The 14,126-nt window shown below is 39.0% G+C and overlaps 1 protein-coding gene across 22 annotated transcripts in view; it reads left to right on the top strand.

Moving 5' to 3' along the window:
* Nucleotides 1–14,126, top strand: part of cacna1d (calcium voltage-gated channel subunit alpha1 D) — a 300,008-nt gene that overhangs the window by 254,949 nt on the left and 30,933 nt on the right. For all 22 annotated transcript variants that reach the window (XR_010002620.1, XM_062969926.1, XM_062969920.1 and 19 more), the window contains one exon: nucleotides 13,960–14,073. Coding sequence is in view for 21 of the 22 variants with exons in the window: in XM_062969926.1 (XP_062825996.1) it covers nucleotides 13,960–14,073 (114 nt within the window). In the remaining variant the exon portion in view is untranslated. The remainder of the gene's footprint in view (nucleotides 1–13,959; nucleotides 14,074–14,126) is intronic.

The following is a 14,126-nucleotide window of genomic DNA, read 5'->3' as shown; positions in this document are numbered from 1 at the left end:
GGGGGTTTTGTTTTTGTTTTATTTTTTCTTATATCCAAGAGGGGAGGAAGGGTCCCCAGCCCCAATAGCTCTGCCAGGCCCCCACTATTTTGTCCTCAACCTTAGCCAGGCATCTATTTACCAATCTGAGTGAGCTAAGTACTGTTTCTTGTTTTCCCTGCCTCCTCAATGGGCTCCTCAATGGGTTACCATTGAACTAGTAAAAAAGACTCATGCAGACAAACAAAAACAAGGCATTGTGCACGCAGAGGAAATTCTATTTTTTTCTTATCTAAAAAATTGAAGCTTAGACTGTGCCTAACATTTGATGGTACCTTTGATTCAGTGAAATATGGTAAATCCATGTTCACGAGAACAGCTATGTTATGCATTCAGGAGATAGAGGAAAGTGGGGAGATAGAACCTCATACATTGGGCTTCTGATAGCATAATGAAGTTTTCAAAATACACAGTAGATGTATTCTAAAGGCTTCTGCTGGGTATGACTCAGTGGCTTTCATGGCATGTAGTATTAATGCAGTAGTGGTAGCCGGGATATCATGGTTTTTCTGCCACTTGATTAGTGGTTTTCAACCTGGGGTCCCCTGATGTTTTTGGCCTTCAACTCTCAGAAATCCTAACAGCTGGTAAATTGGCTGGGATTTCTGGGAATTGTAGGCCAAAACACCTGGGGACCCACAGGTTGAGAACCAGTGCACTAGGTGATGGATCAGAAGTCCAGGAACAAATTAGCCTATGTGCCTTTCAAGAGTGAATTATTATTTGGTGACAAAGCCCTAGAAAACATTTTGGTAGAGTGCATACAAGAAGTAGATGATGCCAACACTGCAGAAATAGATGAATAGAAAGCAATATCCTGGTAAGCAGTATTCCTTTCAAGCCTAAAGAGAGATTGTCAGGCAGGCAGATTATAAAAATACAGCTACAGCAGTGATCTACAATAAGAGCATGATATGGAAGGCAAGGATGGTTCGCTAGATGTAAAGGTGGAAGCTCTATCCAGAAAAGAGGAAGACCAAAATATTGACAAGCATCACCACTAGAGGGGAAGACTCCTGTTTTTTAAGGATTTGTAAATACAGGTGACATCAGATCAATGGATTGTTCAAACAGTAACACAGGATTATAAAATAGTGTAACAGTAACAAGGGGTTACAAAACGAGAAGCCGGTATGTTTCCTCACCAAAGTCAAAAACAGAAACGGCAAATTGCATTGAAAGAAATAGAGCATTTAGAGGAGATAGAAGCAAGAGAGGTGGTTCCAAACAGGCCTGTAGTGAGGGGGGGGGGGGGTTCAACCCCCCCCCCCCCCCCGAAATTTTTCAGGTTATATAAAAAAACCTGGTTTACTCATGAATTTTAACTGGTTAACCAAATCCCCTTGCTAAGTCTATGAGACGCAAAACATTAAGAGTCCCTCCAGGCACTATCTCAAGCAGATATTGACAGGTTTGTAGTGGGGGGGGGGGTGCTAGGGGTTCAATCCTCCCCCCAAATTTTCAAACCCCCCCCCCCCGAAAATTTTTTCTGGCTACGGCCCTGGTTCCAAAGACTTAGCAATTCACTGGATTTACTCCGTTCTTTTATGATGATAATCAGAGACAATGGAAGCTATCATCCTGTCTTAAACGTTTTGTAAAATATCTGAGATTTAAAATGGAAACACTGCAGGCCATCAAAGAGAATTTGAAAGTGGGAGATTGAATTATCTTCATATCATCATCATCATTATATTTATTTATACCCCGTTTTATTTCTCCCAAGGAGACTCAAGCAGCTTCACATAAAAGCATTAGCATACAATTTTAAAAATACAAATATGCAAACATTACAACAGAATTAAATACAGACAGTATTAAAAACCATAGTTAAAATCCATAAAACACATTCAAAGTTAAAACCACAGCTAAAACTATAGATCTCAAGGAGGCTTTTCATATTCCCATAGTGTACTTAGGATAAGAGATTTTGGAGGTGTCACTAAAAAGGTTAGCATTATCAATCAGGCTCTACCTTTCCTTCAAACTGTAATCGCTAGACAACAAACACCTGGAAAGAGAGCTCTTAATGCACATCACTGTTCTGTAGTTTGACTAATCACCTTCCAGGTCTCAAGCTGATTCCAGGATTCCCTATGTAATCATCTGCACAGTAAAATCAGTTTCTTCAATGCCAGTTTAAAACTGACTCAAGTGTTAATGCAGATGTGCCTTTTGGTAAGGCTAGATAATTCAATTATTAAGGAAGAGACAGGGCTTAACGATCACAATCAAAAAGAATGTGAGCTGAAGTCCTTTTTGGTTAGCATGTGGGGGTTAAACCCAATTATAGAACATTATCACATGCAAGCAGCCCCCCCCCCCCCCCGCCTCAAACAGTTCCCTGATGAAGCATCATGGATCCAATCAAATAGTATAGACAGACCTTTGCCTGCTGATCCCTGATGCTTCATTTTGGAACTGTTTTAGAAGTTTTAAGAAAGGGGGGACAGGTAGGACTGTAGCCGGAGGGGGGGGGGGGGTTAGGGGTTCAAATTCCCCCCCCCCTGAAAATTTTCAGGTTAAAAAAAACTAGTTTATTCATGAATTTTAACTGGTTAAGCAAATCCTCATGCTAAGTCTATGAGAAGCAAACATTAAGTCCCTCCAAAACTGTAAGCACTATCTCAGGCAAATTTTGACAATTGATTCACACTGTCATTACTTGGAGCAATAGCCAATATAGTGGAAGCAAACAAGTTGGCCCATCCATAACTGGCAGACAAAGCCTAAGGTATAGGGGGTGGGGGAGAGAGAGAGATTTAAAGGCCCTAATGAAGGAAACCAGACTTGTTGGGGACAGTTGGCAGGGGCAGAGCTGTGGGCTATTTAAGGCTGCTCCCCCCCCCCCCCCCGTGCTCTTTGCTTCAGCATGAGGTAGGAGACAGGTTTCCCTCTTTGCTCCCTCCCCTTTTCCAGAGGTTAGTAAGGTTCTCATCACTATGCCTTTGCTCCAGGGAAACAGCCTACAATTTGGACAGTTTCTGCACTTGGCATTTATTGGCAAGGATTTTCCAGCAGAGCATAAGGACTGGGCTGGAGGTTTGGGTGGTTGCAGTAATGAGAGTTCCCCTCCTGGGCTGCCTCAAGGAAGGCACATTCTGTAGCAGAGGAGGTTGGCCTCCCCCTTTTAGAATAAACCCTTGATAGGTTGTTGCCTGGGTGAGTCACACTCTTTCCTCAAGCCTCAAGTCAAGATTGCTAGGCCACAGAGGAAGGTAGAATTAATTTATTCCTTTAAAATAATGCCTAACAAATTGTTGTCTGGAGAGAGTTACACTCTCTCAGCCCCAGGAAGGAACAGGCAATTCCACTCAACTGTGTCATCACATACTGAGATCTGCATTTTATTGCATGCCTCATGTCAGGAGTTAAGCTTTGGCCTCATGTTAGGCTTTAAATCTTGCCATTATATTGGGAGGCATCCATCCTGTTTCAGGCGTCATGTTCAGCATTATAGTCTTTGCTAATATATAAGGAAGATGTCATTTGGAGGTCTGCATTTTATTCAGACCTCATGCCGGGCTTCATGCCTTCGGGCTGCTGTTTCCTCAGGCTGGGACCATTCTGGATTATGTGTCTTGCCCTGTATCTGAGGGGCCCTCCAGGTTCCTCCTGGCCAGGAACATGGCCTAACAAACTTGAAGGTATCAGATCTGGTCTATTCTGGAAGCTGTGCAGTCATACTCTCTTGGCCTCAGAGCAAGGTACAAGCACACTAGTGGAAGTATAAATCTTCATTATGTGGCCAACTGCCTGGTTTGGATTGGGAATCCTGGCTGTGGCCTTCAGGCCTGTACTTTCACCTCATGCTAGGCCACATGTTGGGCCCTTCCTGAAGAGGCTGTTTGCTTTGCTACCACAGGGGGTGCCATTTTCTACAGTGTTTGAGAGGACTTGGCAGGTCCTACTTGTTCAGGCTCATAGTCTAGACCAGGGGTCCCCAAACTAAGGCCCGGGGGCCGGATGCGGCCCTCCGAGGTCATTTACCTGGCCCCCGCCCTCAGTTTTATAATATAATATATTGTATATACATATAATATTGATAATAATATTATAATGTAATACAATATAACACTAATAATAATACCATATAATGATATTATATATTCTATATTACATATAATATTACTAATAATATTACAGTACAGTGGTATAGTTCAGTATAGTAATATATATTGCTAATATTGTGCTATGCTAATAATATAATATATTGTATGCACATATAATTTGTAAGCCACTCTGAGTCCCCTTTGGGGTGAGAAGGGTGTGATACAAATGTAGTAAATAAATGCAGTAAATAAATAAATAATAAATAAATACATTTTAGACTTTGGCTCGCCCAAAGTCTGAAATGACTTGAAGGCACACAACAACAACAACAATAACAACAACAATCCTAACTAACTTGACTATCTCATTGGCCAGAAGCAGGAGCACACTTCCCATTGAAATCCTGATAAATGTATGTTGGGTTAAAATTGTTTTTATTTTTAAATATTGTATTGTTCTTTCATTGTTCTTGTTGTTGTTGTTTTTGCACTACAAATAAGACATGTGCAGTGTGCATCAGAATCTGTTTGTATTTTTTTTTTCAAATGATAATCCGGCCCCTCAACAGTCTGAAGGATTGTGGACCGGCCCTCGGATTAAAAAGTTTGAGGACCCCTGGTCTAGACCATTGATTCCCAAAGTGGGCACTACCGCCCCCTGGCGGTAGTGATGGCCACAGGTGCATTTGCCATATGCATTAATACATATATCTTTCTGTTTAATTGCTATTAAGTTTTTTAAAAAAATAATTTTCAGGGGGCGCTGAGTAATATTTTTTTTCTGGAAAGGGGGCGGTAGGCCAAATAAGTTTGGCAACCACTGGTCTTGACCCCTGAAAGGCACAGAAGTTCAGCAGTCACACTCTCTCAGCCATAGGTTAAGATACACTCAGATTAAATATAAATCCTCATTATATTACTTATATTCAATATGGTGAATATCCTGGCAGTGTCTTTTAGGGCTGTGCTTTTATGCCAAGCCTCATCCATTTGGGGGATTGTAATCCCAAAATACTCCATAAGAAAAACTTAAGTTTAAATACACTTTAAGATGTTTCCAGGCATATAACTGTGATCATTTTTGTTTGCTTTAAAAGTTTATACTTTATTTTCTCCTAAATGATCAAGTAATAATTAGATACTGGATTAAAAGTGTTTATGTAGTTTCTAAAAATTGATAATATGTATGGGTCATTGATTTTGATTTTTAGATATGCCAATTTAAAGTATGTTTGTGTATGGATCGTTTTCAACTTTTAAACATTTGAAAACATACATAAGAAGCACAATGGGGCAAGAAAGACTGACTGGACTTGCACTCTTGAGTGTTCACTGTCAAAGTGTATTGACACAGTTTTGAAGTGTTTTCAACAGACATTGTGATATTATTTTGTAACTATAAATTACCAATTAGCAGTAATTTTCAGTTATTTTAAGACTTGAAACTTTGTAACTAAAATAGAAAATTGATTTGATTGAGTCTACATAAAATAAAGAATGAACCATACTATAAAAATTATTTAGAGTCAAGATTCGCTAAAAAAAAAAAAGGTTTCAACACACACACACCGATTTTTTTTCTAGCTACAGCCCTGGGAACAGGAAATGGAAATAATATTCTGAGGTCATAATTCAAGTGAAAATGGGAGAAAGTAGGGGAAAACTTAGGGGATGGGATCTGTCAAGTTTGCCCATGTTGTATCGCTTCAGTAATGTGGAGTAATGGGTGTTCCTATGGGCAGTCTCCTACCAAGTATTGATATTTCTCTCCCAAAATCCTGCTTCCCAAAATCCTACCTGACATGGTAATTGTTTTAATTAATTTAATAATTAGAAACACTGAAATTTCAAGATATAATTTCTTTGTTTTTCATCTCATTTCTCCTTCATAGTAATCTTGGCTTTCGAAATTGCACTACTGCTCACTTTTGTTTTGGACTTCTGCGATTGACAGTAATGAGATTAGATGCCTGCTTAATTTTGAGAGTAACAGGATTGGAGGAGAAAGTCAAGTGTCCCAAAAGTTGTGTCTATCTTAAGAACGGTGCCCTGGGTCTCCTCTAGAGTAATAGGATTGGCAGGGAAAGTCAAGCACTGCAAAAGTGGTGTCCGTCTTAAGAGCAGTGCCTCAAGTCTCTTCTAGAGTATCGGGATTGGAGAGGAAAGTCAAGTATCCCAAAAGTGGTGTCTGTTTTGACAACTGCCTCGAGTCTCCTCTAGAGTAATGGGAATGGAGGGGAAAGTCAAGTATCTCAAAAGTTTTTCCCCAAGTCTTTTTAAATGGAGTGGGCAGGAACTGCTCATGTAATAAATCTGCAAACAGATGATTTTGGGAGAAAAGGCAAGAAGAACAACGTGTGATGGGATCTGAGAAATGATATAAATTGATTTTAAATGTAACGAAATGAAACACCACAGTAAGATGATGTTTTCCCCCTCTCATGGGATGAGGTCCATTGAGCTCCTTCCACACTGCATAAATATATTGCTGTGATTGTACTTTAACTGCCAAGGTTCCATCCTATAGCATCCTGGAGTTTGTAGGTTAGGGAGAGGCATTTTGAACTCTCAACCAAAGGGGTTGGATGCTTCTCTAGACTGCAAATCATGCCATGGCAGTTACAGTGAATCTGTGGTGCTCTATTTGCATTGTGTGAAAGGGCCCAGATTCTTAGTACTTATATATCGTTGACCATTTTTCTACCCAGTCACACTTGGTAAATCACAACAACATCATAATCATTTATTACTGTTGACAGTTTATAAGTAATGGAAATTTAAATTGATGCTGTTCATAAAAACATTTGCAAACAAGTGTTTAACCAAGCATGAATGACTTTAATTATTAATGTCTAATGCTTAGCATAGATACAAGTTGTTTGTTCATTACATTTCCCCTGTGGAAAATACATATGGATTATCTATCCCTGTATGATTGAAGTATGTAACAGATTGGGGAGAGAGAGAGAAGGGAAAAGGGATACTGCTGTTTCTTTTTAAACTCTAAAATGCAATTGCTTTTAACAAAGCTGCACTGTGTTTTTGGGAAAAATGTCTGTAACAAGCAATTATCTATCATAACCATTAACAAATGTGGGGATATAAATTTAGAAGAGGGTTTCAGTAGACATCAGATCCAAGCGAGGCTGGTACGTCATTCTGTTTCAACTTCATTGGCCTGCCATATTCAGTCTGAGATCACTTCAGGGCTGAACAGAGCCTGGATTCAACAACAGAGAACAGAACCTTTTCTGTAGGGAGAGTGAAGAGAGCAAGCTTCAAGGGGGCGGAAATGAAGATAAATGGTTCAAAGGATTCCAGACTTGCCTCCTATGTTTCTTACATTCACTGCTACAGTGTAGGTGCCCTTTATTTTTTATGTTGTGATTGTTGCTGCATGTTTCAAATTTACCAGTATTCTTTGGGCCTATTTGGCATTTTATTTTATTTTGTTAGTTACTGACACAGTAAAATTAGCTAAATAAGCATGTATTTCCCTTATCTGTTATAGTACAGATAAATGATGCCAGGAAGTAAATAGAAATGTTCAGATCTTTATTTTTTTAAAAAACAGTAACATTTACTCTTACAATATTTGCAAGCTTTTAACATTTTGGGCTGCTTCTCTGATCTTATAGTTTTTTTTCTAGATGAATTCATAATGAGTAGTCCAATAGAAAATTAATTGAACTGCATTATTTTCCTTAAAACTAGGTATTACCAAGGTAAATAAATATTAACATTTAGAGGGACAGATGAATCTAGTTATAATTTTAAAGTGTACTTTTGTGATAAATGTGCATAAGCAAATACATAATGTGCTACTTCAATAAAATAAGTTATTTTATTTATAGAGCAGAATTCCTGTAGAATATGCAAGCAACTTCACTTAAAAGTAAATCAGTGTGTAACGTAATAGAAATCACTAACATACATATAGGAGAAAATGCTACAATTTATGTTTGACTATGAGAGATGCAGAAAGCATTTGTATAACAGCTTGTATTACAAATACCATTCATGGGTATTACTCTCTTATAGCAAAATATTTATCTGCAAACTAGAGGGGAAAGAAATACATTGATACTAATTAAACCTATCCTAAAACTCAATAAATATATTGGGAATATTGAAGAATCCCTCAATATTAAGTGATCACTGAGTTTGAAAAGAACAGATGTATATAACCATTTCATGGCTTTTTTCTTCAAAGGGAAAACTGTTATGACTATGTATGTTTTCAGATATTGTATAGCACTCACTGTGGTATAGTATGCACTGTGACTAATGCTACCTTGGAGGGAAAATTAGGTGCCGTTATGCCTCTCCAAAGCAGCTGCATTGAATTATCATGTCAATTTGATGTTATAGTCCTGTGTGTTGTGGAACAGCCTACTGAAAAAGACATCACTGATCAGATTAAGTAATTATGGTCACTCCAGTTCAGATGACGTCTTCAGAAACCATTCTGGGTTTGAATGATTCAATCCCATTGCACTCATGAGGAGTTTTTCTGGGTTTTCTTTTCTGGCACCTGAGCTTTAAACAGGTTTTTAGAAAAGACATTCAAAAGAATAATAATAAATATTTTTTTCTGATTATGATTAATTTCCTTTTTATCATGCTAGAATTTTGAATATAAAATAAGAATTTTAAAATTGCCAAACAGAATAAACTAACTTCAATCTTGATCTCTTACTTAAGCAAAATGAATCCCCTAAAAATAATCATACATTTTATCTTGCAGACATCATACACAATTTATATAGATGTGCTTTATTTAATTATAATATCTGTAATCTTCATGGCTTTTTGGCAAGTGACAGACTCTGGTACACTTTGTGACAACATTGCCTTACTTTGTTAATGTATCTTAGGCTGAATCTACACTGCCCTATAATCCAGTTTCAGAATGTGGATTAACTAATTGATCTGGACAGCCTGTTCACTAAGATCTGACCAAGACTAATTGTAGTAAGTCAGAATGACTCATTGGTCAAAGTATCTGGTTCCAAGACATTATAGAAAGAGTAGTTTGGAAAAGCACCTGTGCCTTTGCAATGATGATTTTTAAGACACCATTCCCATGGGTTTTTTGGGTTTTTTTGTTTTGTTTTTGTGTGTCAGGAGCGACTTGAGAAACTGCAAGTCGCTTCTGGAGTGAGAGAATTGGCCGTCTGCAAGGACGTTGCCCAGGGGACGCCCAGATGTTTTGATGTTTTTACCATCCTTGTGGGAGGCTTCTCTCATGTTCCCATAAGGAGCTAGAGCTGATAGAGGGAGCTCATCTGCGCTATCCCCGGGTAAGATTCAAATCTGGCAGCCATAGTGCAATGCCTCTGAGGACTTCAAAGCCAGTCATTAAAGACACAATTCGTTTACTATAGAGTTGGTCTCTAGTAGGACATTATGTATCTTAGAGCCTGAAGAACCAGGATAGCAATGAGGATTGGCCCTTGGGATCACACAAGGCAGTTCCAAGAGTCCATCCCCACAGGCCCAACACCTGGAAACCTTGCAGTAAGGTCTGTTGAAGTGGGTTTTTTTAAATCTGGAGTAAAAGGGGAAATCCCAGTTTACTCTGGATTAATCAGTAACCCATCACAGATTTTGAGCCTGATGGAAGGGCCCTTCTCTGATGATGACAGCAGAGAAAACCATGGCAGTAGGTGGTCATAGTCACCCATCACCAATCATACTTCTGTCTTAGGAATGAAATCAGGATATCTCTTTAGAGGAGCCTCAGAACTTGCCAAAGTGTTCTAACTATTGTCTGTTGTACAAGTAGTTTGACTCCTTTATGTCCAGTAGATTTTCTGCTATGTACTAGGTAAAGCAGCATAGGATTACTGTTTTGGAAGGTTTGAAGTTCTTGTTGTTCCTGAATTTAGGGATCTGTTTACACAATAACATTTCCCTGTAGACAGATAACATTAAATTATCAAAGACAAATATCATAAGAATTCCCAACATAAACATTTTCAGAAGAGAGAATGATAAAAGGTAACTAACAAATATACAGCACCTAAGCAGTCTTTCAAAATACTGAAAATAAGGATTTTGCAAAGGCCTGGGAACATTAAGAAAATAATAATCACAATCCTAACATCTGATGCTGTTGGCAACTTTACAGACTGAACTGCACAAAACGTAGAATCCAAAGCATGATGAATGGTAATGATTTTGTTGTCAAAATGCAAGTTAAAATGTCACAATGTGTCACTGGACATTATACCAAACTGACTGAAAGGGCAGAGTTTAACAGGCCCAAGAACATTCAGAAGAGTCTTTCTGGTTGATATTATGATGACGCAGTACTGCAGAGATGAGGTTCTTCATGCTACAACCTTGAAGACACTTGTTTTGGTCATTCCCATTTCACTTCACCAAATGAGGGCATCCAGAATTAGGTGTCTAAAGAATATATTTAGGTTTCCAGTAGGCTCTAACCTATTTGAAATGAATATTAAAAAAGGAATAATGCATAGTGGGGTGGGTAGTAGCAGGAAAAGATAAAGACAATTTTAGTCTATCAATAACATTGCAGCCCAGAGCTTCCAAGAGATGAGGAAGGTTATTGATAACAGAGTGGCTGGGAGGTAGGTCTCTCAGTCAAAGTCAACTTGATAGCAATTAACCACAATAAAAGTCATTTTGATGATAAGCAAAGATTCAACAGGAGTAACAAACATCAGAACTGTGGGGTAGGGATGGAGACCAGCAAACGTAACTTGTGACTCTTTGGAGAAGGGGAGAAACACCTTAAATACACAACGATTAACCATCTCAGTGGGCAGCTTCAGGGGCTGTTCAGGTCATGTTTACACACACATTCCTAGGATCCACAATGTGCTGCACCATCACTGAAGAATTGGTCTTAAAATGGGGGGGGGGGGGGTCCTAACTCACAAAATTGGAAGTGACTAGAGAGTCATCTATTTTGTTTGTTTTGCAACTCTAAAATCAAAATCCTTTAATGAAGCAATGCATTGCGCTTTGAAAACAACTGTTTGGAGGTTTTCAGGAGTATTATTTCCTCTGTTTTCAGAATAAGCAAGAACAAAATCAAAACAAGGAATCTCTGGCATTAGCAGATGGGGCTGGGGAGGAACACAGACACAAAAAGCAGATGGCCACTGCCTGATATTCTCTAAAATGGACACTTGACACCAGTCTAGTTGCTGCATTTTGCACTAGTGGCAGCTTCTAGGTACTTTTCAAGGGCAGCCCCATGTAGAATACATTACACTTGTGTAATCAAGAGGCATGAACCTCTGTGACCAGACCTGCCTTCCCCAAGGAGGGTATAGCTGGCACACCAACCAAAACTGGGCAAAGGCAGTTTTGGCCATTGCAGCAACCTGGCTTCCCAGGAGTAGCCCCAACCTACAATCCCATCCAGAACAGTACTTCCATCTTGTCTGGATGAAGCTTCAATATGTTCCCTCGCATCAAATCCTATACTGCACTCGGACAATGATTTAATATAACCTCAACTTGTTGCCATCAGTTCTAAAGGAGAGATAGAGCTGAATATCATCAGCATACTGATGACACTCAACTCCAAAGCTCTTCTATCAGCTTCATTTCAGATGTTGAAAATCATAGGGGATAGTATTGATCCCTGTAGAACCCCACAGGCCAATGAGCAAAGGACTGAACAACAGTCCCCCAACATCACTCTCTGGGAATAGTCAGCCAAGAAAGACCAGAGCCACTGGAATGCAGTGCCCTCAAGTCAGATGATTTAGAAGGATATTAAGTTTGATGGTATCAAATGCCACAGAAAGTTCCAAGAAGACCATGAGAGACTCATCCCCCCCTTTCCCACTCCCGGTGTAGGTCTTCTACCATGGTGATCAAGGCTGTCCCATAATTAGGTCTGAATCCAGATTGGAATGGGCCTAGCGACCTTATCGCAAAGGTCATGTGAAGCATCACACTTTATCTGGCTTCATGGAGGAAAGACAGTGTCAGTGGGGCAAATCTCTTTTCTCCCATCACATGTGGGAAGTGTCACCCTTCTGGGGGGTGGGTGTGTTGTAAGGGAAGTGTCCAAGGATGCTTCCACCCCAGTTGAGGGCGGGGCCTTCGCTGAAAGTCACACAATGTTGTGTGACGGTCGGCGTGGTGCTCCATCCCCAAAACAGGCTTGAAAGTGTCCTAAGACATTGAAGCTGGTGAATGTGATGAGGCCATAAGTAATCTGTCTCATTCAAGAAATCCTGGAGTTGTGTTGCCACCACTTGTTTTAGAACCTTATTTGAAAAGGAGAAATTAGAGAATGGTGGATGGTAACCAGTGAAGACTTTATTCTACAAACTCTTACTATTGATTTTTGTAAAGATAAGTTCACAGTGTTTGCACTTCTGTTGAGGGATTTAACCACGGGTGTTTGAAGTACATCACATTTAGCATTGCATGCAAAACAGCTAACATATATATATGCATAGAACTGGGAGACTGCCAATATGCATATTTCCTAAACGAAGAAATGGCTGTGTTAGGAGGAAAGTGGAGTAGCAATAGGTCAGTTTGAAAAACTTCTCTTCTCTTGCAATTTAATTCTATGGGCTAAAGAAAAAGAACCTTCTATTTTTCCTCTTTTTGCTTTAATCAATTTTGCTAATTTAATTGCACATTTTGTTAATGGGATTGCATATTTTAAATGTTGGATGGTACTATATTTCTTTTTATGTATCCCTATTCAAAAGTCATGATAATTAGCATAGTGTAGTGATATTAGACTGGTACTCTGATATACCAAGGCACCAATCTCCACTTAGCCATCAAACCTTCCTAGGTAACCTTGGGTAAATCACACTCTTTCAGTCTCAGAGCTAAACAAAACCCTCTGAACTAAGATAGCGCTTCCACAAGTCAGAGTAGCCTTGAAGGCATGTAACAACAGCAACCCTTTAAAGATCTGGTTAGAAAGGTACCATAATATGAATATCAGAAGAAAGCTGAAGCTGAGGAGGAAGGGGAAGAAAAGGTAGAGGTAGAGGTGGAGGAGAATGAAATTTTAGTTAAGGGTGTATATGCTCACTTACTGATATTGAATGTGGTCTGATTCCTGTGTGGTGTGTTTGATCCCCTTTAACTGTGCAGTCACCAGAACTTATGCTAATATTTAATATTCATGATTGCTTTCTACTCTTCTTGAACTCATGACAGAAAGTTCTATACTAAAACCCATTATTAAACAAGGGACAGAAAGCTGCAGATTCTGTGAAATTTAAACACTCAAGTAAATCAGTTTGACACTTGTGTGAATTGCTCATTTTGCATAATGTGGATATTTCCATCTATGAATTTTGACATTCTCTAATGTGTGATATTTGAGAAGGCATAGAAACATCCTCCTCCTGTGGATAGGATACCAGACTTAGCCTTCATAATGCTATTTTTCAACAACAGAAATCAGTTGATCTAAATCTAATTTCTATTCTTCCATTAGAGCTGACCCAATGAAGTAATGGATTTTACCTCAATTCTTACCTGACAACTTTCCATTGCTTGGTGGGCATACTCTAGTTAGGACTAATAGTTGAATCTAGGCCATTGAACTAGGTTAAAATTGACCTGAATGAAGTCTAGAATATTATACTCCATGTTGATCTTGTGGTACAACCTTTTTGGCTCTGGCCTCGGGAGGAGGAATATTAAAAGCAATAGCACCCAGTCACTTAAATTACATATAATCTGGACTATGGAATCAGTCTTCTGACATCAGTATATGCAATCATAGTGTTACTGTGAGAATATAGAACGTCCTCCTAACATCATTCTCCCAAGCTCTGTGCTGAACATAAAAGAGGAAGGCTAGCTGTCTTTAATACATTGTGATTATGTTTTACTCATTTAGGCTGGACTAAGGACACTTCATGACATTGGACCTGAAATTCGGCGAGCGATATCATGTGATTTGCAAGAAGATGAACCAGAGCAAAATCACCATGAGGAAGAGGAAGTATATAAAGTAAACAATTGTATAACATATTTGTTGGCTTTATAATATTCATAAAGTAAACC

Source organism: Anolis carolinensis, chromosome 2 (genome assembly GCF_035594765.1).
Source record: "Anolis carolinensis isolate JA03-04 chromosome 2, rAnoCar3.1.pri, whole genome shotgun sequence".
Taxonomy (NCBI): Eukaryota; Metazoa; Chordata; class Lepidosauria; order Squamata; family Dactyloidae; genus Anolis; species Anolis carolinensis.
The sequence above is the reverse complement of the archived record's forward strand: the minus strand, read 5'-3'. Positions and strand labels throughout refer to the sequence as shown.